The sequence below is a fragment of the Salvia splendens genome, chromosome 14 (genome assembly GCF_004379255.2).
Source record: "Salvia splendens isolate huo1 chromosome 14, SspV2, whole genome shotgun sequence".
NCBI lineage: Eukaryota > Viridiplantae > Streptophyta > Magnoliopsida > Lamiales > Lamiaceae > Salvia > Salvia splendens.
The window spans coordinates 17235386-17262534 of record NC_056045.1 but is presented as its reverse complement, the minus strand read 5'-3'; the positions used below and the strand labels follow the sequence as shown (position 1 = coordinate 17262534).

Below are 27149 nucleotides of genomic sequence, written 5' to 3'. Positions count from 1 at the left end.
GGCGCGAGCAATCGACGATTCTTTGGAGAATCAAATCGGTAACTCTAAAACGTAGAATTCATGTTTAGGATTTATATTCTATGAGCATGAATTATTTGCGTTCTAGCATGCAATTCTGTGTTAACATGTGAATAGATTAATTCCATAATCTGTCAAATAGATCCTACGTCTGATTTATTTGTTTTGTACAAGTCTTCCGCTGTGCAAGGGGCTCCAAACCCCAACACGGCGGTGGACCACGTGGAGAAGAGTTTGCTTCTCATGAGCATGCAGGACGAGTTGGAGGCGGCACGGAGGGAGACCGACGGGAGTAGAGGCGGCGGCAACGGTGGCGACGGAGGCGGAGGCCAGGGTGGCGACAGCGACGGAGGAGACGACGACGAAGGCGATGAGTGAATTATTGTACTTTTTTTAATTATTGTAATTTTTTTAAATTACTGTACTTTTTTTAAATTATTGTACTTTTTAAAATTTTAATAGTATTATTAATGTTTCTCGTATATGTCTCGTAAATTAAATTCCGTATATTGTGTGATTGTTAATTATTTCATTTTTATATAATTGTTATTAGTGATGTGGCTAGTGATGTGGCTAGGCTATAGCTGCGCTATTTGCTTGTTTTGATGATGTGGCCGGAGGATTTTTAGTGTTGATGATGTGGCAGGAGGAGTTTGTGGCTAGGTTATGGCTGAGCTATTGCTGGGCTATTCCTATTGTGGATGGCCTAATAAACGGATATATTTTTTTTGGGAAGTGAATTTTTTTTTATCGGTTTTTTTAATTAAAAACTGATTTTTAATAAAAAAAATATCAAAGGCAACGGCTATGCCGTTGCCCAATCGCGTGCCGTCACGTCGCCTGCTCGCTAGCACGGACGTGCTCTTCGCAGCGAGCAGCGCCGTGCCAGCTGCACGGACGGACGAACGCCGTCCGTCCACTGCTGCGCATGCTCTTATGGGTTTGGTAGTTATAGCCATAAAAAGTTAAATCTTCTTTTATAATTTTTATTGAAATCATAGCAAACGAATCGAGTTCACTGCTATTATCAAAGTTTTTATTTTTTCCAGATTTTGGGTTTGGAAGTTATAGCTAAGGGTGGGAAATTATACCGAAATACCGTAATACCGGACTTACCGTACCGGAAAAATACCGAAAATACCGATTTTTCGGTATACCACAGTGTTTCGGTACGGTAACGGTATCAATTTTCCTATACCGCGGTATACCGAATCCACGGTATACCAAGATATACCGAAACTTCGGTATATACCGAATCCACGGTATACCGGTATACCGTGGTATACCGAATATTCGGTATATACCGAAGATTCGGTATACCGATAGATTATTATATATATATTAATATTAAATATGTTGTAATATATATATTACATTTATATATATATTATATTACAAAAAATTAATACATCAATTAATACAATAAAATTAAACATTCAAATGATAATTTATTCAAACAAATTCAAAATTAACCTGAATTATTTTTTTTATCAACTCATCCTATTAAATATAATAAACACAATAGCACATAACACCGAAAGAAGATTGGAAATACGATATCGGGAATATGTTTCAACAGAGCACATTTGAAAGAATTTGTATTAACTCACACCATTTAGTATATGATTCTTTGTGTAATGTCATATTCCAAATATACAAAGTAATTAAAAATTTTGTTTTATTCTTCGTCCCACTTCATAAAATGTCAATTAAAAATATGTGCAGCTGAAAATGAATCAAATCGTTTAATTAGTGTTTAATTCATTGTATGTTATCTTATTTTATATACTACTTAAATTGAAGGATGAATAAATAGGATACTGATCAGTCATTCTTAATTCTTAAAGAGAAATAAATGTCCAATTTAAATTACTAACTAGTGTCACGCCCGTGCGATGCACGGGTCATTTTAATTTCTTCATATTTATTTCATTTTGCGAAATAAAAGTTGTGAAATGATAAACAAAAGAATATTCGACATCCTCTTACTTTAGATTATACTTTTTCAATCACATTAACCCACATAGACACAAGAGTGTGTTTAAATGCTACCTTTTCTTAAAAATGTCAATACGATCACATTAAAATTTCAACACATATTTGTGTTGACATTTTAATAAACTGTCTTGACATTTAAATATCAGACTTAAAATTAAAAAGCATTTTAAATCTGTGAAAATATGAATTAACCGTTGAGTTATAACTGTAGGAGCAAGTTTACGTTGCAATAATTTAATATTGCACTGGTGAGACACTTTCTAGTCGAGATTCATTTCATTGCAATATAGCGACCCTATACACTAAAAACTCAAACCTTGAAACCTAAATCCTAAACCCTTAACTTTAAAATATACTCATCATAACCAACAAATGAGCCAAATTTTGATGTATGTTGAATTTTAGTATTTTCACATTAAAAAAATATTATTTGCTAGTATTTTAAAAATTTATTCAAATCAAAGGAAGACCGTGCCTTTTTAATATTTTTGAGAATTTGTATGCATGTTTATAATGATAGATTGAAATTAAAGTCTAGGGGGAAAAAATTGAATCTTTATTTAATTACACTTGTAAATCTATTTGGAGATTTTATTTATAAGACCAATTATTACTACTATTGGTCTAAATAGCCAAAAATAATCAATAAGTACCTTCATTTTATCATTAACCACGATTATGGGATAAAATTCTGAATATATGTAATCAAAATAATCCATAAATATATATTAAAAGATACTTAAAGATCAACATCATCGGCAACAACAAATATAATATGATACTTGATAACATGCTAACCAAAATATAAAATTGAATAGAGTGATGGACGAATTACCGATAGCAAAAAATAATGAACAATCGAGAAACCAATTAGTAAATGAACAAATCAAGAAACCAATTATTTTTCGGTATACCGTTACCGTTACCGTTACCATACCGTTATTACGGTATGGTAACAGTATCAAAAAATATCATACCGAATTTCCGGTATACCGAAAATTCGGTACGGTATCGGTATTGAATTTTGTCATACCGTACTTTCCGGTACGGTATGCGGTATGGCACGGTCGGTACGGTATACCGTACCGACCCACCCCTAGTTATAGCCATAAAAGTTCGATCTTAATTTATACTCCATTACTTTATTTTTAATTGTGAAAACATCTTACATAATTAGGGATTAGATCTAGACCCAAACATCATATTTCAGTAACATATTTTACTTTACTAAGTATAGACTAATTCATATGTAGCCCGCGCGCTTTATCATTGTTTTTTTATTATTATTTTCTACATTCTGAAGGATCTTAATTACTTCCCCCTCACTTAAAAAATTCATTTTCCTTTTTTATTTATCTCAAACAAAATAGCTCATTATTAAAAAAAATTTAACTCTGCTTTGTTCTATCTCTTGCTTACTCTCTCCATTTAACACACAAAATAAAGTTGTATAAAATCCTATCTTACCCAAAGAACGGGTCATCTTCCTTGAAACAAAGGAAATACTAGAAAGTGCCATTATCACTATTAATTTATAAAATTGAATAAAAATAATGTTTCATTTACGCTTTAGTTTTCCTTGACTTAAACCAATAAATAAAAGAATAAATGGAAATTTGAATTTTATATTATAATTTACAAAATTAACAATTGATTCAGTAATAAAATATTAAAATAAATTTAAAAAGTAAATTTTAATGTGGATTAAATGTGAGCCGCTAGAGATTCTCACGAAACACAAATGGCTAATTGGCTCTCTGTCGGTAGGAAAGTTAAATAAACAAAACCCGATAAGAACACACATTTTAGATTTTTTTTATCATATAACTCAAAAATAGATGAATTATCTATCCTATCAAACTGTCTCGTTTACCACCAACTTAATCCTAAAGATAATCCAATCAAATTAATTCAGAAACTAGATATTAGATGCATAAAATTTAAGAAATTGATGTGTTAAAGGTTAAAGTGAGTGAGTAAAGTAAGAGAGTGAATAAAGTAATAGGGATGAAGAGAGAGTACAGAATGAGAGATGATAAAATTTTTGCCAAAAAAATAAATGACTTAACTACCTTGAGACAGAAGGAGCATATCATTTATCGCTTTATAATAGTCTCCTTTGATATTTTGGTAAGTCCCACAAAATTAATCTATTTTTACTTTTATCAATTTTTTTCTTTTTTAAGAGGTGTGCCTTATTCTTTATTAGTAATATTTCAATCATTTTTTTTCTTTTCTAATTACTAATTTATTCTTAAAATGTGTCATTCTTACGGTCTACATTTTTAAGTAAGAATGGTGTATAAATTAAGTTGCTAATCATTCTACAATAACTATTTATTAATTACATTTTCAAATCAATGGAGAATCCTAATAGCATAAAGGCAATATTAATGATAGAAGGGCAGTTGATAATTTCACGTGGAAAGTACTCCTATCTGGGGAACACTCTTCATTTTGTAATTAACCAAATTAAATCGTTATTAGCGCACTGTCGGTGTTATTCTCATAGAGACAATATTTTTCATTCTTACACTGTGTTTTATTGCATTATAATCATCTCCATTTATTTTAACTAGACATGTCATATGTCTACTTTTTACATAACATATGAGCAATAATAATAATAAATAATATAATTTATATTATCATGCTACATGTTACTTTCCCCGTCCCGACTAAAATAACATATATGTTAGTCGACACGGATTTTAGGAGTTATTGGTTAATGTAGTTAATTAAATAAAGAAAAAATGGGTGTACACATTAAATGCAAAAGAAAAGAGAATTGAATATTTAACTGGAGAGAGAGAAAAAAAATAGTTGTGTGTATTAGTTTGAGAGAGAAAGTTGCCAAAAATATAAATGTGTCATTTTAATTGGGACAAACAAAAAAGGAAAGTGTGTCACCTTAGTTGGGATCGAGAGAGTACATTACTAAGTACTCCATCCGACCCATATAAATAAGTTCCCAAAGAAATAGTTCATATCCATTTATGGTAACTTTATTCTTTTTCTTTTTTATTTTATTGTTTATGCGTCTCTCATTCACTGTACAATTTCAAACTGTTTTTTACTTCTTTCTTATTTTATTAATTATACATTAAAAGTTGTATTAATTCTAATGGACATAATTCTATAGGTGACGGAGGAGTAAACTAGAAGACAAAATTTGGAATAGTAATAGAAAATGAGGAGAGTTTGTCCCCTAATGTGGAAATTGCCTCGAAAAGGACACTCATTTGTTTAAGCTACCAATAAGTAAAGATAATATTATACTTATCTCCAATACCCATCGGTGTGAATATATTTTATTTAACAAAGGTAGTATAGTATTATTAGTTGATCGGAATAATTTGTGTGATGTAGTTAGGGTAGGGTGGCTACATGCTTCAAGATCAAAATTTAATACCCAAAAATACAAACCAATGGTAGGCCGGCGACCGGCATGAATCTTCCTCGGCTCTATATTATAGTCAAAATAGGCGCTATAAAATAAGCTTAGAATCATCGAAACAACCAAAATTAAATTGCAATGGATAGAAACAACTGGCTTTAGATTTTGCCGGACTCTAGTGATGCTCACAATCTATTAAATATATGAAACAAAAATTCAAACTCTGTAGAATAACAGTCTAGATTTGTACTCCATTTGCCATTTTTATATAGTACAGTAGTATGATTTTGCGCAAAATCTTTCCTTCAAAGTTCAAAACTATGCTTTTTCTCCAATTCAATTTTTTTTATTAAACGTTAAGATGAGATCAAATACAAGCGAAATTAATACAAACAGAATAATCATATTGTAAAGCTATGTTTTTTTTTTATCTAAACAGGCGCATGTGTCAATTGTTATTGTAAAGAGAAACCGAAACTGAAAATAAGTAGGCCCAATCCAATAGAATTTGGGCCTAAAAAGAGAAATGGATGAGAAGCCTTGACAATACTTACATTTCTCATAGTTTGATTATCTTAAAGTCGGTTGTCAGTTAATTGTTTACTGTGATTCCTCATAAATTAGCTTCTTCGATGCTCGATAGTGTTACCACTTTTTTTTCCTAGCTTCTCCATGTACCTCCAACAAATGTGAAGTACCATGTTGTTAACTTACTATCTATGGAATTGCTCGCCCACTCTATACATCGGTCGGTGTATCTGTCAATCTCAAAACCTTGTATTTCGCTATCTTGTTTTGCCTTTGCACTCGTCTTTTGTTCAAAATCTAAAATCAAACAAATTTACCATTTTTTAGTACCTCTGTCCCAGCTAAGATGACACACTTTTCTTTTTATTTTATTCCAAATAAGATGACACGTTTCTAATTTTTGGAAACTCTCTCTCAAACAAATAAGGAACGGCAGGGGTACTTATTTTGACATATTTTTACCTGGAGTATATATACGGAGCCTAAAGCACAGAAAAGGGAGTTCCCCACTTTCGTATTCACGTTTACGCTACAGAACATCTCTCTCCATCCACAATACAAGAAGACATAACCAAGCACTAAATCAACCACAATTTCATCATCCAAGTTTAGTTTTCATGATTCAAATACATTTATTACTTTTCATTTGAACATGAGCAGTTAAATCAAAAAGAATATCTTGATGTCTCAGTAGAAATTGTAGTGCAAAAAGGGTATCAAACATCCATATAGATTGCAGTTATGTTGCCATTTATGAGCAAAACAATATGGCATAGTGCAAGGGGGGGTTACATGTTCTCTCTCACAATGAATGCTAAAAGAAGATTCGAAATGGCACCTTAATAGAAATGCCGGGACTACACTCATTTCTTCAACAAGGCACTGCTGCACTGCGCCATGATCTTAGACGCTCTGGTAATGGAGTCGGTCATATAGAAGTTCTCTATAGCAGCTCTGAAAGGAGCAGCATCGGGCTTCTCCTTGACTTCTGGTCTCAATGCAGAAGTTGAGAATGCAGCGGGCTCTCTCTCATCAACCCGCAATAGGTTGGGGGCCACAGTGCTTATTCGGGATCTGATTGCACTTAGGTTGTCGTATGGCAGAGCAACACCTGCCACCTCAGACAATGCTCTAACGATTTTCCAGTCATCTCTAGAGTCACCAACGGTGGGAACTGCAGGTACAGTACTTTGAGCACACCCTTCAGTATTTGAATATGTGCCTTCTTTTTCAGTGAAAGCTGATGCTGGTAAAATAACATTGGCCCGATACACACCCCGATCACCGTGGTGGCCTTGGTATACCACGAAGGCATCTTCAGGGGTTTTGTCCAAATTTACGTCATCTGCACCCATTAGATAGACGAACTTGGCAGATTCAATGCTTTTTTCTGATTCTGCTACGAGTCCAAGATCGAGTGCAGCAGCTTGAGCAGCATTAAGCAACAACACATTCAGTCCATTCCATTCAGGCCTGACAGCATTTACTTTCTTGGCAATGGTCTCAACCACCGAGAAAATTGCATCCTTGTCCTTCCGTCCAAAAATTCCAGCACCAACAATTATGACAGGGTTTTTAGCATTGGATAGGACAGAGTAAAATGGATGGCGTCCCTCGGCAAGCTCAGTCAGTGTTTCTGGACCTGTTCCCAAATGCTTGTGAGCATAGTTCAAATCAGCTGGAGGGCCCACATACCCAACCTCTGCATTAGTTGCTTTAACTGTTTTGCGAATTCTAGCATTCACCATGGCAGCTTCAACCCTTGGCTGAAAGAGAAAAAATAATCAGATTGAGGTGACAGCAAAAGAGTGTCCAAAGAACTGTATATACATATATAATGAGGTTGGTTATTATGTGTCCCCTTCTTACCGTGAGTCCACTTCTTATTACTGCACTGTGCGCATAAAATTACTAAATTTGTGGAACAATTTACCAAACTCAAAAAGTAAAAAAAAAATTGCCACCTTCAGGACATTCCTGGTAAATTCATTTATTTAATTCAGTAAATTATACTCCCTCCATCACATAATAGATGATACACATGTGTAATGGCATGGGATTTTAGGAGGTATTATTTTGTGTGTTAAGTGGAAAGAGAAAATAGTAAATTTATATTAATGTGAGAGGGAACTTTTTCCAAAAAAGGAAATGTGCCATCTTTTGCGGGACAAACTAAAAAGGAAAGTTTAACATCTATTATGGGACGGAGGGAGTACATCGGATTCAATAATCTTTGTATGTCAGGTGCAGTAATAAAAAGCGAACTCACGGTCTCATATAAGAAAGGGATTCATCTGATTTTATAAACGTTTATGATGTTCATCAAAAACTCATGAATCTACCTTGTCATTGCGGCATTGCCTGACATGCATGCACATTAGAGGGGCATAGTTCATGTAGTGGCTAGCCACTTCTGTTCTCAATAAACATCACTATGGTTACCATATCATAATATCCTTATATCATACTAATGTTACCATCTAATTTTATATATAATCCTATTAATCATCTCGAGGGCCTAACCTACTTCATCAACATGAAGTTAAAGTTTGTAGCTAGACTACCTTCTAAAACGAAACCATTGTGAACTAAGTTCAAGTGTCAGAGACTAATTCAATAAAATGATACCACTCCAAGTTGAGCTATCAGAAAGTGTGATACTAAAGGGATTGAGGAAATATTAGACTGGGTAGTAAATTTATTGGAGTCGATCAGTTATTCAGAAGTGTTGCTTCAAGGTCATTAGCCATCAATATCAATGAGGAATAAAATTTACCTGTGTACCAACTAAGAGAAAAGCATCAGCTTTCTCCAACCCACTAATGCTAGTGTTCATAATATATCCAGATCGCAAGTCAGCATTCGGACTGGGGCCATTTCCTTCACACCAAATGTTATCTGACCCCATCTTGTTCAAGAAATCCTTTAGTGCTATCATAGATTCAGCATCCGAAAGCTTACCAGCAACACCAACAATTTCATCCGGTTTAACTTTGTGGATTACCTCCGCAACCACTGCAAGTGCATCATGCCAGCTCACAGCCTTAAAGCGCCCATCTGCACCCCGAATCATTGGATCATTTAGCCTTTGCCTCTTCAGGCCATCATAAAAGAACCGGGTCTTATCTGATATCCACTCCTCATTGATGTCCTGCACACATGCGCCGAATGACATATAACAACAAATCCTAATGCATGATAAAATAAATGTAATACTGTAAGTCATGACCAACTGAAATAAGTCAAAAATAAACGACAAGAAAAATTTAAAGATGAAGAGTTCGAGACAAGCATGTTGGAAGTTGATGCAAAAAATCAACACAGACAGAAATAAATTTAATAAACATTTCACATTCGAATGCCAATTATCTGCTAAGATGTTGATGATTCATGATTGCAACCTGATTTTGATATTCGGTAAACAATAAAACAGCTGACCTAGTATCATTAAACTCTCATATTAATCAAGAAAATAATAAGTCACAACTAGACAGAGATAATCTTTATTAATGGCGGCTTATGGCGGTCGACCAAAAACCTGCCACGAGGTTATGGTGGTAGGCATAGCGGAATATGGCAGTCGATAAATAAATAAAATAATAACAATATGAAATATATAATGTTAAAGTTTAGAAAATGATAAAAACATAATATCAAACCTTAGAACAACAATTAAAACATAAAGTCATAAATAATTACTAGTACATAATATGTCTAATAATTGAATTACTAGAACAATAATTAAAGTGTAAAGTCACACATCAATACATATTATGTCTAAATTCAAATCCTCAATCCTCGTCAACCTCAACAGTCATCCTCAACAAGTCCACATATTAAGTCATACAGTTTTGGTCATAGTTAGGAAAGCATAAAGCGACAATCTTCCAGCTAGCTAGTCTTCAATCTTCATAATCAAAATCCAATAAGAACAGAATGACAGAATGAATAAAATGAGTTTAAGCCTTCTAAGACGTAATCACAGCTTACCCCATTCAGCCGAGGAACAATCCGCATGACCTCGGGACCTCTACTATCGATGCGAATATTTGAACCAACAGCATCTGTTATATCAATGCTTTCTGTTCCTTTTAGCTCCCAATTACGGGCTTTAAAGGCAAAAGGCTTCGATGTCAGGGCACCTACAGGACAGATATCTATTACATTGCCTGACAATTCACTGGTCATAAGTTTCTCAACATAAGTTCCAATTTCTTCTCCACTGCCACGACCCAGCATGCCAAGATCTGGAACACCAGCTATTTCTGATGCAAATCTCACACACCTATTTAATAACATGCAACACATGAGAACAGACATTCAGCTCAAAGCAATCAACAATAATTACAGATCCACGTCTATATGTGTCAGGAAAAATGATTATCATAGAAAACACAATCCAAAACTGAAGAGGCAGGGATCACTGCAAAGAATTTCTCTTTATTCGCCTTTTTTATGTTTCTTCTCTTATTATTTGGGCAACGAGACACAGTGGGAGGAGAGGCTGAGCAGAAACCAGCAGAATTAATAAGAAAAGAAAGCTTCAAAAACCCAGACGCAGACAGGTGGAGAGCTTTTCGCCGGCAACTCACTGCGACACACTTCCTTCTTTGCTCCACAACACAATTTGAGTATTTCTTTTTTCGTGTTATGAAATTATTTCTCACACACCAGATCCAAAATCTGGATCAAGGTCCTTCCATAACAAGATTTATTTAGATATCCAGCCAACCAGTTCAGTCACTTTCTCAGGTTTTCTACTCATGCTAATTAACACTACGAATTCTATGATGAGAACTATTTTCATATCCTTATTTTGGTTCCAATTCTCATTTTATAATTCAGGACAATGAAATATTTGGATCCCACCCCTAGTGACAGTATAAAGAGAAATTTTCAAACTTAGTGGACAGGTACACATTGCAGCTCTATATATAAACCCTAAACTGAAATGACAAGTGCAAACTACAAACAGATTCGCACCTGGTACACTGGATGCATCGAGTCATCACTGTCTTAACCAGAGGGCCTAGGTTCTTATCAACTACTGATCTCTTCGTTTCAGTAAAACGACCACGATCAGACCCAAAAGCCATAGACTGATCCTGGAGATCACACTCTCCACCCTGGTCACAGATTGGGCAATCCAGCGGATGATTCATTAACAGAAATTCCATCACTCCTTCCCTCGCCTTCTTTGCAAGCGGTGTATCTGTCTTGATTTTCATTCCTACGAGACAGTAAATAATTAATGTCAAGCCAAGCATATAAACATTGAAAATTAAAATGTGAAAAATTGAGTAAATGATCAAAATTAAGTTAAATATGGTAAAATTCCTCATGAACCAATTCTGAAACAGCAATATCAGTATTACGTTCACTGAATAGAAAACCAGCTTATCGCTCTTCACTCTCATCATATAAAGCAACACATATCAATCAATTAAAGCATTTTGTACCTGGAAGAGCGGGCATCGCGCAGGAGGCGACCGGCTTGGGCGATTTCTCGACCTCGACGAGGCACATACGGCAGTTTCCGGCGATGGAGAGGCGGTCGTGGTAGCAGAACCTGGGGACATCGACGCCGGCGAGCATGCAGGCCTGGAGCACCGTCATCCCCTTAGGGATTTTGACCGGGTAGCCATCGACGAAGACTTCCATAGCGTCATCCGGATTGGGGAAATGGACGCGGGCGCCGGCCACGGGGTTCCTCTTGGGGAGATCTGGCTCCGCCGCAGCTGCCGTAGCGGAGTTGTGGAGCTCCGGGGTTGTGACGATGGCGCGGCGGAGGTGGCGGGAATTGGAGGCGGCGAGGCGGGCGGATCGAAAAATGGCCCGAGAAGCGAGGTGACTCAGCCCCATATTTTGAGTCGGTTAACGATTGCAGAAACCGAGTTGGGGAGTGATGTGGTTGCCAGGATTCGATTGAAGGGAATTGAAAGGAAAGGGGGAGATCCGGATTCTTTACGGGTCAACTTCTACGGGCAAAGAGTAAATGCTTAGAATTAATCTTGAATTCAAAATTTGTAAATTCAAATAAAACATAAATATTATTTAATAAATTTATCTAAAAATAATACTCACATTTCATCCATACCAACTTGATAGTCCATTGGAATTGCACAGAGGGAGCAAAACTAAGTGTGGGTCAGTACGGTATACCGTACCGACCGTGCCATACCGCATACCGTACCGGAAAGTACGGTATGACAAAATTCAATACCGATAACGTACCGAATTTTCGGTATACCGAAATTCGGTATGATATTTTTTGATACCGTTACCATACCGTTATTACGGTATACCGTACCATGTTTCGGTATACCGTTCGTAATAACGGTATGGTAACGGTAACGGTATACCGAAAAATAATTGGTTTCTTGATTTGTTCATTTACTAATTGGTTTCTCGATTGTTCATTATTTTTTGCTATCGGTAATTCGTCCATCACTATATTCAATTTTATATTTTGGTTAGCATGTTATCAAGTATCATATTATATTTGTTGTTGCCGATGATGTTGATATTTAAGTATCTTTTAATATATATTTATGGATTATTTTGATTACATATATTCAGAATTTTATCCCATAATCGTGGTTAATGATAAAATGAAGGTACTTATTGATTATTTTTGGCTATTTAGACCAATAGTAGTAATAATTGGTCTTATAAATAAAATCTCCAAATAGATTTACAAGTGTAATGAAATAAAGATTCAATTTTTTCCCCCTAAACTTTAATTTCAATCTATCATTATAAACATGCATACAAATTCTCAAAAATATTAACAAGGCACGGTCTTCCTTTGATTTGAATAAATTTTTAAAATACTAGCAAATAATATTTTTTTAATGTGAAAATACTAAAATTCAACATATAACAAAATTTGGCTCATTTGTTGGTTATGATGAGTATATATTTTAAAGTTAAGGGTTTAGGATTTAGGTTTCAAGGTTTGGGTTTTTAGTGTATAGGGTCGTTATATTGCAATGAAATGAATCTCGACTAGAAAGTGTCTCACCAGTGCAATATTAAATTATTGCAACGTAAACTTGCTCCTACAGTTATAACTCAACGGTTAATTCATATTTTCACAGATTTAAAATGCTTTTTAATTTTAAGTCTGATATTTAAATGTCAAGACAGTTTATCAAAATGTCAACACAAATATGTGTTGAAATTTTAATGTGATCGTATTGACATTTTTAAGAAAATGTAGCATTTAAACACACTCTTGTGTCTATGTGGGGTTAATGTGATTGAAAAAGTATAATCCAAAGTAAAAGGATGTCGAATATTCTTTTGTTTATCATTTCACAACTTTTATTTCGCAAAATGAAATAAATATGAAGAAATTAAAATGACCCGTGCATCGCAAGGGCGTGACACTAGTTAGTAATTTAAATTGGACATTTATTTCTCTTTAAGAATTAAGAATGACTGATCAGTATCCTATTTATTTATCCTTCAATTTAAGTAATATACTATAAAATAAGATAACATACAATGAATTAAACACTAATTAAACGATTTGATTCATTTTCAGCTGCACATATTTTTAATTGACATTTTATGAAGTGGGACGAAGAATAAAACAAAATTTTTAATTACTTTGTATATTTGGAATATGACATTACACAAAGAATCATATACTAAATGGTGTGAGTTAATACAATTCATTCAAATGTGCTCTGTTGAAACATATTCCCGATATCGTATTTTCAATCTTCTTTCGGTGTTATGTGCTATTGTGTTTATTATATTTAATAGGATGAATTGATAAAAAAATAATTCAGGTTAATTTTGAATTTGTTTGAATAAATTATCATTTGAATGTTTAATTTTATTGTATTAATTGATGTATTAATTTTTTTTAATATAATATATATATAAATGTAATATATATATTACAACATATTTAATATTAATATATATAAGTATATATATATATATGTATATAATAATCTATCGGTATACCGGTATACCACGGTATACCGTGGATTCGGTATACCGCGGTATAGAAAAATTGATACCGTTACCGTACCGAAACACTGCGGTACGGTATCATACCGTACCGGAAACTGCGGTATACCGAAAAATCGGTATTTTCGGTATTTTTCCGGTACGATAAGTCCGGTATTACGGTATTTCGGTATAATTTCTCACCCCTAAGCAAAACTAGCTCAACGGACCATCGACTTCGCACATTTGCCACATTAGCGAGATTTTCACATATTTCTTTCGTACGTATGCATTGGCCCAAATTGCATAATGCATGAAGCTTGGACTCATTACTCATTACATTTTGGGGGTTCAAATTGAAGATAAATGATGTTTTGTTCAAATGGAAGCATCCAAAATTAAGTTACACTTTCTGTTAAATAAAGTGACTTGAATACCAAAGGTTTAGAAGTTATTTTCGAGGTATTATTTATGGGTATAAGTTTTAAGTTGTATTAATGATGTAAGCCTCTCAAGAGTTTATTTCAGTCTATAAACGAAATTGACTTTTCCTTTATGATTAGTTCACTTGTATAGAATTTATCAAGATACTTTGAATAAGGTCTTGTAACGTTCAACCTTACCAAGGTTCTTGGTTGATCATATGGCCAACAGATCGAGATTTTCATACTCTTAAAGTGGATCAAACTAGATTATTGATCTAAGGATACCGCTGCAAACTCTTATGTTTGGGGTTTTTAGATCAATATATTCAATAGATCATTCGTTATTCGTTATATCGAAATCCATATCATAAACTCTTTAGAATTCTAAAATTTGAGAGCAGTTGACTCTAATATTTTTCGGATTATTTATCCAATATTTAGACCTACATTTTACTTAATAATCCATGTTCTTAAATCTTTTGATTCTTGAATTATTTTGTGTCTTTACAAACCTCATATTCCGGTGCGTACACAGAAGAGGAAATCGCAATGCATCTTGCTCAGCAGGCCTAACTTGGAGTGAGAGTGTGGCGGGGATAAGGTAAGGAAAGTGGCCGCCAGATAGGAAGCCCTCGAAGAGAGCTCCGCCTCTTATTCAAAAGGAATTTCTAGACCAATGTGGGAATCATTACATAGTTTCTCTAAGAGGAAGGAATCAATATCTCGACATAAGCCAAGAGGCAAATCTTGTGCCACTCCACCTGGTTGTATGAAACTGGCATGCATCCCGGCTCCCGAGACTCTTTCATAGAATTTCAACAATTTCTCCCACTCCTCAAAAGGTCACAAGAATAGGGAGATGAGAATTAATACCTAATTATTCAAGTATTTGTTGGTAAAAATACTCCATTCCTCCACAAAAAATAGTCTCTTTTGTGGACGACACATATTTTAATGAGAAAAGAAGAACAAATAGGTAAAGTAAGAGAGATGTGAAGAAAAAATAGGTAAAGTATAAGAGGGGGGAACAAGGTAAAGTAAAAGAGATATGAAAGAAAAAGTAGGTAGAGTATGGGAGAGGGGAGGAAAAGTTGGTAAAGTATGATACAAATTTTAACTATTTTTGTGGATGTCCAAAAATGGCAAAATGAAACTATTTTCGTGGATGAATGTAATATAATTTATTTTACTAGAGATAAAAAAATTATTAAAAATCGAATGAGACTAATAGTAGACATACTTTTTTGATACAAAAGAAATGTTGAAGCTGAAGGCGCAACGCGCAAAACAGTTGTTAACAAACAGCGACTAAAGTAACAACAAAAGACACCCAAAAAAAACTAAGCAAAACCCCCCCACCTACATGAAACTTAACCAAGAAAACACCAAGCTAAGCAAAGAAACACTACAAGCCAGCAACAATCAGAGCCAACCTTCAACATAAGCCACACCACCAGCTCAATCAAGAACAAGAAACCAACGAAAGAAAAGTAGACACCAGAGGGAAAGAAAGAAAGAAAAAACAGCAAAGCCACAAAAGAGCACACCTCAAAAGCCTTCAGACATCAAGTTCCTTTTACTTTCAGAGCCTCGTCGACCTCTAACATTGTTCAAGTTGTCTACCATTTGTGTAGGGGAATAAGGAAACCCTGAGCACCAACCCCTCACCCATGTGCCAAAGCGCCATAAAAGTCTTCTCTTTTCAACTCTCAATTTGGGGTGAAGTCTTCAAAAATTATTTTATTTCAGATTTCCCAAATCATTCACGAGACAACATAGAACATGCAAATTCATATTTTCTCGTCAAACTTCTCGAAGGGGGCACCAAGACATGAGACAAAGCACGCTTCTGGTCCTTAATAATAGACATACTAATATGAAAAATTATGACTATTGTTGCAAACTGAATAAATATGTTTTATACCATGAGTTATATATTCCATAGAGTGAGTAGCCGGAGACCCCACACTTGCAGTAAAATTATTGTAGCCATGCATGCCATTCAATGAACTGCTTGCACAGTACTAAGTTTAATAACCAATGATACAATTTCTATCCAGAATAATAAAAAAATAAAAAAAAATCATCATTTAGTTTTAGACAAGATGATAATGGAATGGAGTACCATATGACATAAGTCACAGTAGAATGTATCAAAGATCAAATTATGACATTAGTCATAAGGGTAGAAGTGAGATGATTAATCATAAGATAAAATCTAAATACATTTTTACAGCCGAACTTTTAAAGAAAAATGCAACAAACAAGAGATAAAATTATAGTCATTTTCATTAATAACAAGTAATCATAATAATTGACCGGCCTTTAGATAGATAGAATATCTAAGCATAGCATCGAATCACAAGTTAATAATAATAATCGACAGGGAAGCATTGTCAATTTTCAGTTGTGACATGTATAATGGCACACAATGAGTATATACAAAAACTAGGCTTCTAAATTAGCATTGATCAAAATCAACTGATCCCATAGGTAATAGTGCCACTAATATCATAGATCTCACGTATATACTAACAATTCAAAGTCTTTACAAAAATGCGAATTCCACATATTGCAAAAAAAGATCCAAGAGAATTTTTCCATCTTCCACCCGAGGGGTTAAAAATAGTCTGAAAAATTTGGGTTCCAAAAATAGCAAGTTAGTCCCTCTTCAACGCCTTTCTAACAAGAGTTCTACCTACTACTATTAGAAGGTAAGCCAAAAGAGTGACGACGATACCCAACAGTAGAATTACACGGTCATATGCACCATCTTGGACTGTGTAAACCCTTACCTGTATCATGTCCCAATTGCTCTCCGTCCAAACGGGATCCTTGATGCCCATCATGTCTGATGAGTTGCTAGCTAGCACTTTCCAGCCTTCAGGTTCGTACTTCAAACGAGTTGAGTAAGCAGGAACGTACCTATGGTACAAAGTTACGAACATGAATGGTCGAATGAGGAAACTCATGTCAATTGAAGAACAAACTAGGACAAAATTATAGAGCTCATTCAATTATCAAACAAAGGTTGCTGGACGGTAAATTACCTGGTTGATGAGATGACGCAGACTCCTTTCTCAACAGCCTCTTGTCTGATGCATAGTTCATTGTCACCATTGCAATGTTTCGGGCACAAAGAGCTTGCATTCGTAGATGGGAGAGCAGTCTTGTCAGCCATAAAGTTCCATACAAACCTTGAAATATCCCCAGCATAAATGGGATAACGTGCAGTAGATGGTTCTCCCAATACGACACCTACATAATGGTTTGGACAAGTTGTCGAGGGAGAAATGTAGCGCTTCACCAACTCACATGATAACCCAGGTTCACAATCTAACAGGCAACTGAGAAGTTCCTCCACCAAAGATGCATTGACATTTATACTATTTAAAGCCAAAGGATCACTGCCACCAGCTTGGATGTATAGAGTCCGAGCAACAAGGGAAGCAGCTGCTACTATAGATGAAGAATTTATATTTGCTGCAAGAAACCAACATATCCACTTTTTAGCAGATAAGAAATAGAGATAACTCAAATTCCAGTCACGTTACTTTAACACGGGAGGTGAGAACAAATCAACAAAGGAAAATGGAACAATTAAAGAAGTCGGTTTTACTAACATAGGCCATCTAGATGACTGTGGTAGAACTTGTTGCTAAAAGTAGAATCGAAGTCTTCCAAGACAATCCCTGAAATCTCTGGTTTCTGCAAACAAGATCCAATTAAATTATAAAATTCAGCAGAACCCCGTAAGTAAATAACACAAAATCTTTTCATTCAAAAGTCATGACACATAATTGGTTTGAGAATTATATCAAACAAGACTATAAACTACTCCCTCCGTCCCAAGGTAGTTGAGCCATTTCTGTTGGGCACGGGATTTAAGAAATTAATGTGGTAAAGGTTAAGTGGAGAGGATAAAGTAAGAGAGATGAAGATAGAGTAAAGTATGAGAGAAGATGGACTTTTTTTTTTGAAAAAAAAAACCCAAAAAGGAATATGACTCAACTACTTTGGGACGGAGGGAGTATAAATTTTTGAGGTACTTTAGTAGAGAACCACACAAAGATACAAATTGTGAAATGAAGCACAAGTTAGTTATAAGAATCTACTTTCAACGAATAACCCATGAAACATGATATGAAACAGAAGAGCATTCCCTTATAAACAAGTGATATCCACTGTTTCCACATTTTTGGAACTACTAAGTTTGATAGTTTTAACCAGTGGTTACATCATTAGAAAATAATCTTATTAGAAAGGTTATGAGTTATACATTCCTCCCAGCCATAAACTAGCATTTCTTGTTTGTTAGGATAACACTTTGAGGGGACAATATTACTAACCAAAACTGATAGAAAATAATAGAGAATTAATATGAACATCGGGCCATTCTTTCCTTATATATTACTCCCTCCGTCCGCCATTAGGAGTCCCATTCTTGGCGGCACGGGTTTTAAGAAATGTTGAGAAAAATAGGTGGAGAAAAGTTAGTGGAATAGGGGTCCCCTTGTGTATATTAGTTTTAAATGAAATGTGAGTGGAATGAGTTAGTGGAAGGTGGGACCTCATTACCATTTACGGTAAAAGTGAACCGGAACTCCTATTCGCGGATGGACTAAAATGGAAAAACGGGACTCCTATTCGCGGACGGAGGGAGTAGTTTAATACTTTAATCAACTTATTTTCTCTCTAATCTCCCTCTTTTGGTCTATTAGCCACATACATCACATACAGAATGATGGCTAGGAAACGCACATGGTGAGGCTAGATAAATCCAATTCTGTAAAGGTTTCAATCCTGACCTTTGTCAGAAATGTCATCAATGACGAAGGAGGCACCCCAGGGTTTGATGTGCTGGCTTTCCTTACCATGACATTTCCAGGCATGGAATCTTGTGCACTGTATAGTGCGCTTAATGTTTCATTCACAGAGGTTGTAGCCTGCAAATTTGTAGAATAAACTTGATCAAATTTTGAGCATTAATGCACCATGGAAAATTAAAATAGAAACCGAGAAACATTGGAAATTTAAAAAATCCAGAGCACTAGTACCGCACAACTAGGTTAAGATCCTAACCTAAACAGTGCCTTACCCCTGCAGTATGAGCAAAAAATGTTTTTGTGCCTTGAGAAAAGGACATTCCAACAGATCCAATTTCCATCACCTACAATAAACATATACACTATTAAAATCATTTTAAGTACTATGCTAACAAATATATTTCAGCTGTGTGCATCACAGTCTCTCATCTTAAATAGTGCATAGAACATTCAGTCTCTCATTCTAACAAACATGACTCGTTTCCCAGGACCTCATTCAAATAGATATCTGAAGATTTCAACTATAATAAAGCCCTAAAGCAGTAAAGTTAATAGCATGGCTTATCTTTTCAGCTCAAGGCCAAGCATGGATGAGGATTACATACAATGCACCATCAGCTCAACTTAAAATTTCAAATTAATCACAAATGAGAACCAAAATAGTACTCCCTCCGTTTCCTAAAAATAGGAACTTTGGAAACGACATGGGTTTTAATGAAAAATTAGTAAGAGAGAGGAAGAGAAAAAATGGGTGAAGTAAGAGAAAGAAAGAGAAAAAGTAATGGAATTAAAGTTAGTGGATTGTGGGGACCATTTCCTAAAATCAGAAGTTTCTATTTTTAGGAAACAGACCAAAAAAGGAGAGAGTTTCTATTTTTAGGAAACGGAGATAGTATTAAATTAAAATAATTAAACCTCCAAATTTCATTAATCTATCAAGCATCATGCTATACAGGATTTTCCACTAGAAGACTTTACTTAGCTGTGACATAACAAATATTAAAATGATAATCGAAGGAGCAACTAATTTGTGTACTACTATATGGCATAATATCTTGTACTCCCTCCGTCCCGGGCTACTCGCTCCTTTCCTTTTCGGCACGGAGATTAAGGAATGAGTGTATAGGAAAGTCAAAAATGACGGCTGTAGGTGAAAATTTTTACTAAAAATGGAAAGAGTGCAAGTAACTTGGGACGCCCAAAAAGGAAATAAGTGCGAGTAGTGCGGGACGGAGGGAGTATTAGCAAGTCAGTGAATTCAACATTAGGCTCACCCTAGTGTCTATTTCATGAGCAAATGTAAGAAGTCAAACTGTCAAACTACATCACAACATTTTATACGCATATCCCGTGTATGGTTCAGGTGATATACCATTTCAATTGTTGTCAAGTTGAGTCCTTTAATGGCATCTGATTGTTGATCAAATTCTTCGAAAAATCTCCGGCTACCTAGGTAGCCCCAGGCTTCACCAGTGAGAACCAAAAAGACAAGCTGAAGCATATAAACAAGAGAGAAATTCATTATACAGCTTAGAAAAATAAAAAATATCACAATATCACATTCAAACTGCATGAGAAGGGAAAGTTACTTGTTTTGTTAGATAGAGAAATTGAACAAAAACAGGTATCAAATGTTATTTTTATTATTTTGGGATAGGAAACATACGGGTATCTAGACTAAGTAATAAGGAGTTTCAACTTTTAAATGGTGCAAGGAGCCTGCTAACAGAATTATAAACTAGAGTATAAAATTAAGATCAACATCAGCTTAAAGATGAAACTCCTAGCAGGAAATAGACTTGTGAACTTTATCTGCAAGTGTCAAATGATTAGAGAGAGACTAACCTGCTTATTAAGTTCTGCCAGTCCATCAACATGTGAAAGAGCATCAACTACAGCCAGCATTGCAATTAACCCCTGCCCATTTATAAAGAACAAATATACATAAGGAGCAATTCACTTCGTTCAAATTAACTTGGACATATGAATGCAACTTACAGATATAGGGGACTCTGCTCCAAGGCTTTTATCACGGAAAAAAGATGCAGAATCCATGGATGTTATCACCAAGACAATTGGTTTTGGCTTAGGTGAAGAAGATAAATTTATTGGTGGAAGCGCTGACCAGACACTGCCCTTCAAATTAAACATACAGAGGTCAAAAGCTAAGATATGCCTTAAACGAACCTTTACTCTTTTAAGTGACAGTTAATTAACTCAGGGTAAAATAAAAAATAAAATTGTAAACTACTGTCATTCATTAAAAGTTCCATCTATCTAATACATCTTGAACTAAGAAGCACAAAACACCACTTAGATAGCATGTGCGAATTGCCAGAACAAAGATTTGATCCTATGGGACCACCTAGGTTGAAAATAATTTAAAATACCAGTCATTCAATACTGAGACAAAGAACTGCAGGCATGTCAAATTTTTATTCTACGTCAAGGTAAGTCAGAAGTTCCTCAGTCATGTCAGCACATAATCAAACTAGTTAAAAAGGTTAAACGGGAGAGTTTACTAGGCAAAACCTACCAAAGCCAGTAAATGGTGATTTCATAACTATGTTACTTTAGTGTTACTCATGCAGTGCAACACGTCAACTGAGACACACTGATGACTGATCAGAAGTACATTCTTAGCAAATGAGATTACTGCCCAACATATTCATAAGTCCAAACACTAACTTCAAGCTTCAAGTTGTTCACTATTACTAAGTAGCTAGTTCTATTCTCAGATTTAATGTGTTGCTGAAGAGAGTCACCCTGGAGCACTTGCCAGTGGGAACACTCATTGAGTTTGAATATAGGTAAACAAAGATCTTGCAAGTGTCTAATATAACCTTTTCATATACCAACACATAAGCCCAACTAGTACCCATATTAATAAAACATTCTCCTTCCGTCCCCTAAAAATAGACACTTTGGGGGAAGGCATGCGTTTTAGTACGAAATTGATAAAGTATAAGAGAGAAAGGGAAAAAGAAGTTGAAGTAGTGTTAGTGGGTAGTGGGACCCACATCAGTAGTTTTGTAAAATGTGGTGAAAAACTTCCAAAAAATAGATGACTAATTTTGTGAGACGGCCTAAAATGGCAAAAAGGGACTACTTTTTGGGGATGGATGGAGTATGAAACATAAACAATCTAGCTGAAAACAGTGTTCTACAGAAATGAAACTGAAAATGATTATATGTAGTAGTCGTAAACGATAAATTGTAATGCCGGTCCCGGTTTATGATCATCAAACAACCAGCAGTAAAATATCAATTAGGCGTTATTGTCAGAGTCGTAAACCGGTGAATCAAATGTAATCACATTTTCTTGCACTAGAAAAAATCTTTGCAAGAAATTGAACCAGGATCTATGGGACTAACCTGTATCCACCCAGAGGAAGACAAGTTCCTTCTTTCAAACAAGAGTCTGAATTATGTGTACCAGATTTTGTAGTCTGCTTGAAATGATCATTAGTATGCATATCACTTGTAAGCAGTGTATTATAACCTGAAGGAATTGATTAACTTTCTTGCACAACTACTTACCTGCATAACTAGATCAAACTCAGAAACAACTTTAGTATACGACATTTTACTGTTCTCACTCGCTATGGCAGCCTGCATACGCAAGAAATTTCGTTTTTACAGAAACTTAAGTATGAAATGAAAGGCAAAAAATTAATGTGATCAAATTGCAGATGGCAGAAGCACAGCATTCAAGTTTTAAATTCAACAAATAGGGGCAATAATAGGTATCTTAAGACATATCCTCTTTGCAAAGTTCTATGGTTATTTATCAAAAAAGAGTGACAAAAAGAGTCCAGAAAAGTGAATAATGCATTAATATATGACACAGGTGAAAAGTAACCAGATATGATTTTTTTATATAGTGAGGTTTTTGCTTTTCTTGCATATGCAGGAGGGGATAAACTTTTTTTCTGAACAAAAGTGTGGTAAGAATATATGCCTTTTGAATCCCAACTACCTGTTGCACGATCGATGTGCTGGTCTCAGAGAGCAAATACACAGGAAAATTATAATCTTTCCACATGATTCCAGATCCCTGCTGAGGCGCAACAGTGATAATTAGTTAGAAATAAACATGCAGGAAATCAAGGAGAGAGAAGTAAGACTGCAGCCTAAAGTTTGCTATGTGTTCAACTGCACTAACAATTGTTCTGATCTAAATTTAATCAGTTTCAAATTAGTTCCTTCATGTTTCCTACAATGGTTCTGGCACAACCGAATTTGCTACGAATCTTACATCGGTTTCCATATGAAAGTGTGGAGTATCATATAAGTGGGAGTCTACCCTTTACCTTTGACCATGGTTTTGGGTTAAGTTAGGGATCCCTAGCTTATATTCTTACAATTTGGTGTGGTGAACATGGATCCGGACAGCCTACAGAAAGGGGCTAGCCAAAGGTGTGACCAAAGGGGTGCCACCGTAGATGTGGGCCCAAGGGGCAGCAAATCGATGGTGGTCCTTGTACTTGGTTTTTCCACTCAGCATGTGCCGTCCGTGGACGCCTTGTTCGGAAGAGGGGTGGATTGATATGAATCCCACATAGGTTCCACATGAAAGAGTGGAATAGCATATAAGTGTGAGTCAACCATCAACTTTTGAACATGGCTTTGGGTTAAGTTAGGGCTCCCTACCTTATAAGCTTATCGAAATTTCACAAAAACCTGAGCTCCAAGTCTCAAGATATTTCATCACATGGATAGTGCGTTAAAGTGAAAGCTAATTTATATTGCCCCCAAAATGGTGAGTGAGGAGGTTCGCAAAAAAACTCATAAGATTACCCAGAAGAGTTACTTGGAGACAATAAAGCAGCTTCCTAGTTAACTATTACCCACAAGAGTTCACCTCACACTCACAGAAACTTTTTCACCAGATATTTCCTAAAGTATGAACATGTCAATAATTTATGCAGGCGACAAGAATTCAAATATAGTTTATCACACAAGCAAATCTATTGAGTGGATTTTGATCTGAATTGCAGTATCTTCTGTCGCATATAGAAAATTTGGCACTTAATGCGAAGCAGGGTGGACAAAAGGTACTAACTGAAAAGGGAAATTAAGAAAGTCTGATCACAGCCACTAGTTAAACACAACCCTATTTGCATCTTCCCAGCTTAGATGTAGTCCTTCCCAAAGCATGATCAAGCAAGTGCAGTTTATATCTAGTTTCTAAAGCCCTCTATTCCATAGAAGATGTACTTTCCTAATTCCTAACACTTTTGGAAACAAATGAATGACTCAAGACAAGTCAATATGAGGTGACATTAATTTTCACGACATACAGCTGGATTCCACTGAAAATTGTTGCTTGTATATGGAGCGAATTCCGCCTGTGGAAATTTCACATCTGGAGAAAATCCTGAAAGGAAAATATGAAGGTTATAGTATCAAAAACTTATTTAACCTGCCCCACAATAACAAGATTGATGGATCCAGTTACCATCTAAGTCATTTTGAACTTGACTTCTTGATTCAACAAATATACCAGCCACTTTGCTAGCAAAATCTGAATCTTTTGATACTCTGGAAAAGAAGAAACAAATAAAATCAACTAAAATGATGGATTCTCGGCATTTGCCCAACTTATAAAGAGAAAAAGTTATATAAACCCCAAATATCACGCACATGTTACATGCACAAAACAAGCTTGATCTAACGTTCACAGTTTGTGTGCGGAGGTTCATGAAGAGCCAAAAACCAAGTTTAGTCAGAGTTAGACTTTGTGTAAGGATAAGAAAGAGGTAAACAATATTTGAGCCAGTCGAAAGTAATCTGATAGAAAAAATGTGTTCAACCATATCAATAGCTATAAAGATAGTAACATTAACCCTGTGTTTGGATTTAATCATTTTCCCTTTGCATTCTTTCTTTCAAGTTTTAAGTCACCGTATCACTTAGATCACCTAGACATGGATTACATATCCCAATAATTTTCCTAGAAAAGATATATCCACAAACCAAATAGCAAGAAACATATCATTGTGTAACAATTGAGAAATGACAGGAATGACAAAGAAGGAAACAATTACATGCCTTGACAACACGCTTTCAAATTCATCTACCGAAAGCAAGATTGCAGCTGATTCAGTCAACTCCTTTGAACTCTTAAATCTAACAATCGGAGCAACAACTTTCTCACGTCCAGGATCTAAAAAATGCAAATTTCAATTAGCAAATGAGATAAATAATATGTTAGATACATTTATCAAGAGTGATTTGACAGAAGTACCAACTTGAACAACCAATTTCCCCTGTAAGGTTGAGTAGACGGACACAGGGGAATCCCTCAATATCTTTGTACATTGACTTTTCAAGATCAGGAACTGACTTAAATGAGTTTGTCTCTCCTGAAGCTGTGCAAATATCATTGAGATTTAGATGCAAAACTATAAAACATTTTGAAAAAATAACCCAAAAAAAAGACAGAAACATAGCCATCTTCCATACAGGGCAAAAATAAGGAAAAAAAGGGGTCAAAAGTCTTGACCCAGTTTGCAGTTTTATTACACATGATACTGCTCCTACACGTATAAACATTCCCATCCTATTAAAATATACATTCATCTCATTGATGAATACTAATATTTAGTAGGAATAGGGGAAAATCTGTATGGTTCTGAATAATTGTAGACTTGCGCTCCAAAGAATACACAATAGCCATTTGGACATAAGCATTACATGCAGCGAGCAAGATATAATGAAATATTAGTGGTAAAGTATAACTACATGCAGCTAGATAATAACTTCATCTAAAAACATAAGGTTCATGGTAAAGGTAAATTAGGTATCTCTTAAGAATTCATGGTTTAGGGAACAACAGCAATTCATACCCCATAAAGACAAGAATGCATTCAATTTAACTGAAGAAAAACCATTCATAAAATAGCCATAACGATCAATCAACACATGAAGAAGTCGTCACACACTGAAACATATGCAGGACATAATGTTAGATCAACGATGACGTCACACTACAAACAACAGCTTACGAGAAAATAAGAATGCCACGCAAGCTACAATTCTAGCTTCCCGGATAGAACTAGAATCAAATTGAAGTTTTCCCTAATTAGCATATCACCTCACATTTCTGTTAATATAGAGTCAGATGAAATAGTTATTACATTGCATGATTATTCATTATAATCAGAAATCAACAAAATATCCCAACAAAAATTGATCTCTATCCAGCAAATTCTCTAAACTCTTACTCGCTCGAAATCTCTATTTTAACCAACTGGTAACTAGCTTTGATAAGGTATAATTGTATTCTGATAACACTACTTTGGATGCATTCATCCAATGATCTCTCACTTTAATCGAATTTAACAAGAAATTCGAATTCAATATCTATATCGTCTATTTTCACATATACAATCCTAACTTTTACAATCATCTCGCCGATCAAATGCAACCACAATTAGCAATCCACAGCGTAAAATGGCTGCTGCATTGTGTAACTCAACAAATAAAGACCTAATCCTTCAAATTTGATTCGACTCAAAACCCTATCCTCCATGATTTATGAAAAATAAGAATACGAAATAATTTAAAAGAAAAAAGGAGGGGGAGGGAGGGAGGAAGGAGGTAGTAAAAGACGTGTGCGATGACTAACCTGAGAAAGATGTGTGAATGCAAGTGATAAAGCAGAGTAAAGAGAGCAGCAGCGAGAGCTTCGACTCCATCGCGATGTAACTGAAAAAACACTTGGTTGGAAATTTGAATGTGGAGAAGAAAAACCCTAATCCATGGAGATGTAGAATTGGAGCTCCGATGCTGGGTTTGTGAGTGCAAACAATTGATCAAAATGCTCAAATGCTCTCTCTATTCTAGTCTTGGTCGTTTTCTGCAACTTCCCACTTTTGACTAAAAATAATAATTATGCAGATTTATTAGAGCAATAATAATGCTCCAATTCTCAAAATTTGATGCAAGAATTTCAAGATTTCTTGATTGTCCAACAAAAACATAGCA

At 35.2% G+C, this 27149-nt stretch overlaps 2 protein-coding genes across 5 annotated transcripts; both read right to left on the bottom strand.

Annotated features, from left to right (window-relative positions):
- Positions 1 to 6601: 6601 nt before the first annotated feature.
- LOC121765395 (NADH dehydrogenase [ubiquinone] iron-sulfur protein 1, mitochondrial) lies at positions 6602 to 11928 on the bottom strand. 2 transcript variants are annotated; one of them, XM_042161534.1, is made up of 6 exons: positions 11401 to 11928; positions 10925 to 11171; positions 9932 to 10226; positions 8903 to 9092; positions 8718 to 8821; positions 6602 to 7707 (listed from the first exon to the last, which is right to left on the bottom strand). In XM_042161534.1, the coding sequence occupies exons 1-6, from the start codon at positions 11801 to 11803 to the stop codon at positions 6805 to 6807; spliced, it is 2142 nt and encodes a 713-aa protein (XP_042017468.1). In that variant the 5' UTR covers positions 11804 to 11928; the 3' UTR covers positions 6602 to 6804. The 2 variants fall into 2 exon arrangements, with proteins under 2 accessions (XP_042017468.1, XP_042017467.1); XM_042161533.1 differs by having other exon boundaries at positions 8718 to 9092; positions 11401 to 11927.
- Positions 11929 to 16769: 4841 nt separating this feature from the next.
- Positions 16770 to 27149, bottom strand: LOC121765786 (nicastrin). Of its 3 annotated transcripts, XM_042162016.1 has the most exons (17): positions 26791 to 27149; positions 25412 to 25531; positions 25212 to 25326; positions 24619 to 24701; positions 24461 to 24537; positions 23137 to 23217; positions 22698 to 22769; positions 22533 to 22606; positions 21156 to 21288; positions 21003 to 21074; positions 20530 to 20649; positions 19430 to 19501; positions 19140 to 19277; positions 17955 to 18039; positions 17382 to 17814; positions 17127 to 17256; positions 16770 to 16961 (listed from the first exon to the last, which is right to left on the bottom strand). In XM_042162016.1, exons 1-17 carry the CDS (start codon positions 26858 to 26860, stop codon positions 16863 to 16865), a joined length of 1974 nt encoding a protein of 657 aa, XP_042017950.1. In that variant the 5' UTR covers positions 26861 to 27149; the 3' UTR covers positions 16770 to 16862. The 3 variants fall into 3 exon arrangements, with proteins under 3 accessions (XP_042017950.1, XP_042017948.1, XP_042017949.1); XM_042162014.1 differs by having other exon boundaries at positions 16770 to 17256; positions 26791 to 27148; XM_042162015.1 differs by having other exon boundaries at positions 16770 to 17256; positions 23137 to 23214; positions 26791 to 27147.

What these genes read in the sequence shown, in the direction of transcription:
- LOC121765395 (XM_042161533.1), bottom strand. Translation starts at nt 11,803, where the DNA reads ATGGGGCTGAGTCACCTCGCTTCTCGGGCCATTTTTCGATCCGCCCGC. An exon ending in CGCGATGCCCGCTCTTCCAG is followed by an intron (nt 11,172 to 11,400) that starts GTACAAAATGCT and finishes ACTGTCTCGTAG; the next exon opens with GAATGAAAATCAAGACAGAT. An exon ending in CGATGCATCCAGTGTACCAG is followed by an intron (nt 10,227 to 10,924) that starts GTGCGAATCTGT and finishes GTTATTAAATAG; the next exon opens with GTGTGTGAGATTTGCATCAG.
- LOC121765786 (XM_042162014.1), bottom strand. Translation starts at nt 26,860, where the DNA reads ATGGAGTCGAAGCTCTCGCTGCTGCTCTCTTTACTCTGCTTTATCACT. An exon ending in GCACATCGATCGTGCAACAG is followed by an intron (nt 22,770 to 23,136) that starts GTAGTTGGGATT and finishes TTGCGTATGCAG; the next exon opens with GCTGCCATAGCGAGTGAGAA. An exon ending in TTTTTGCTCATACTGCAGGG is followed by an intron (nt 19,278 to 19,429) that starts GTAAGGCACTGT and finishes ACAAATTTGCAG; the next exon opens with GCTACAACCTCTGTGAATGA.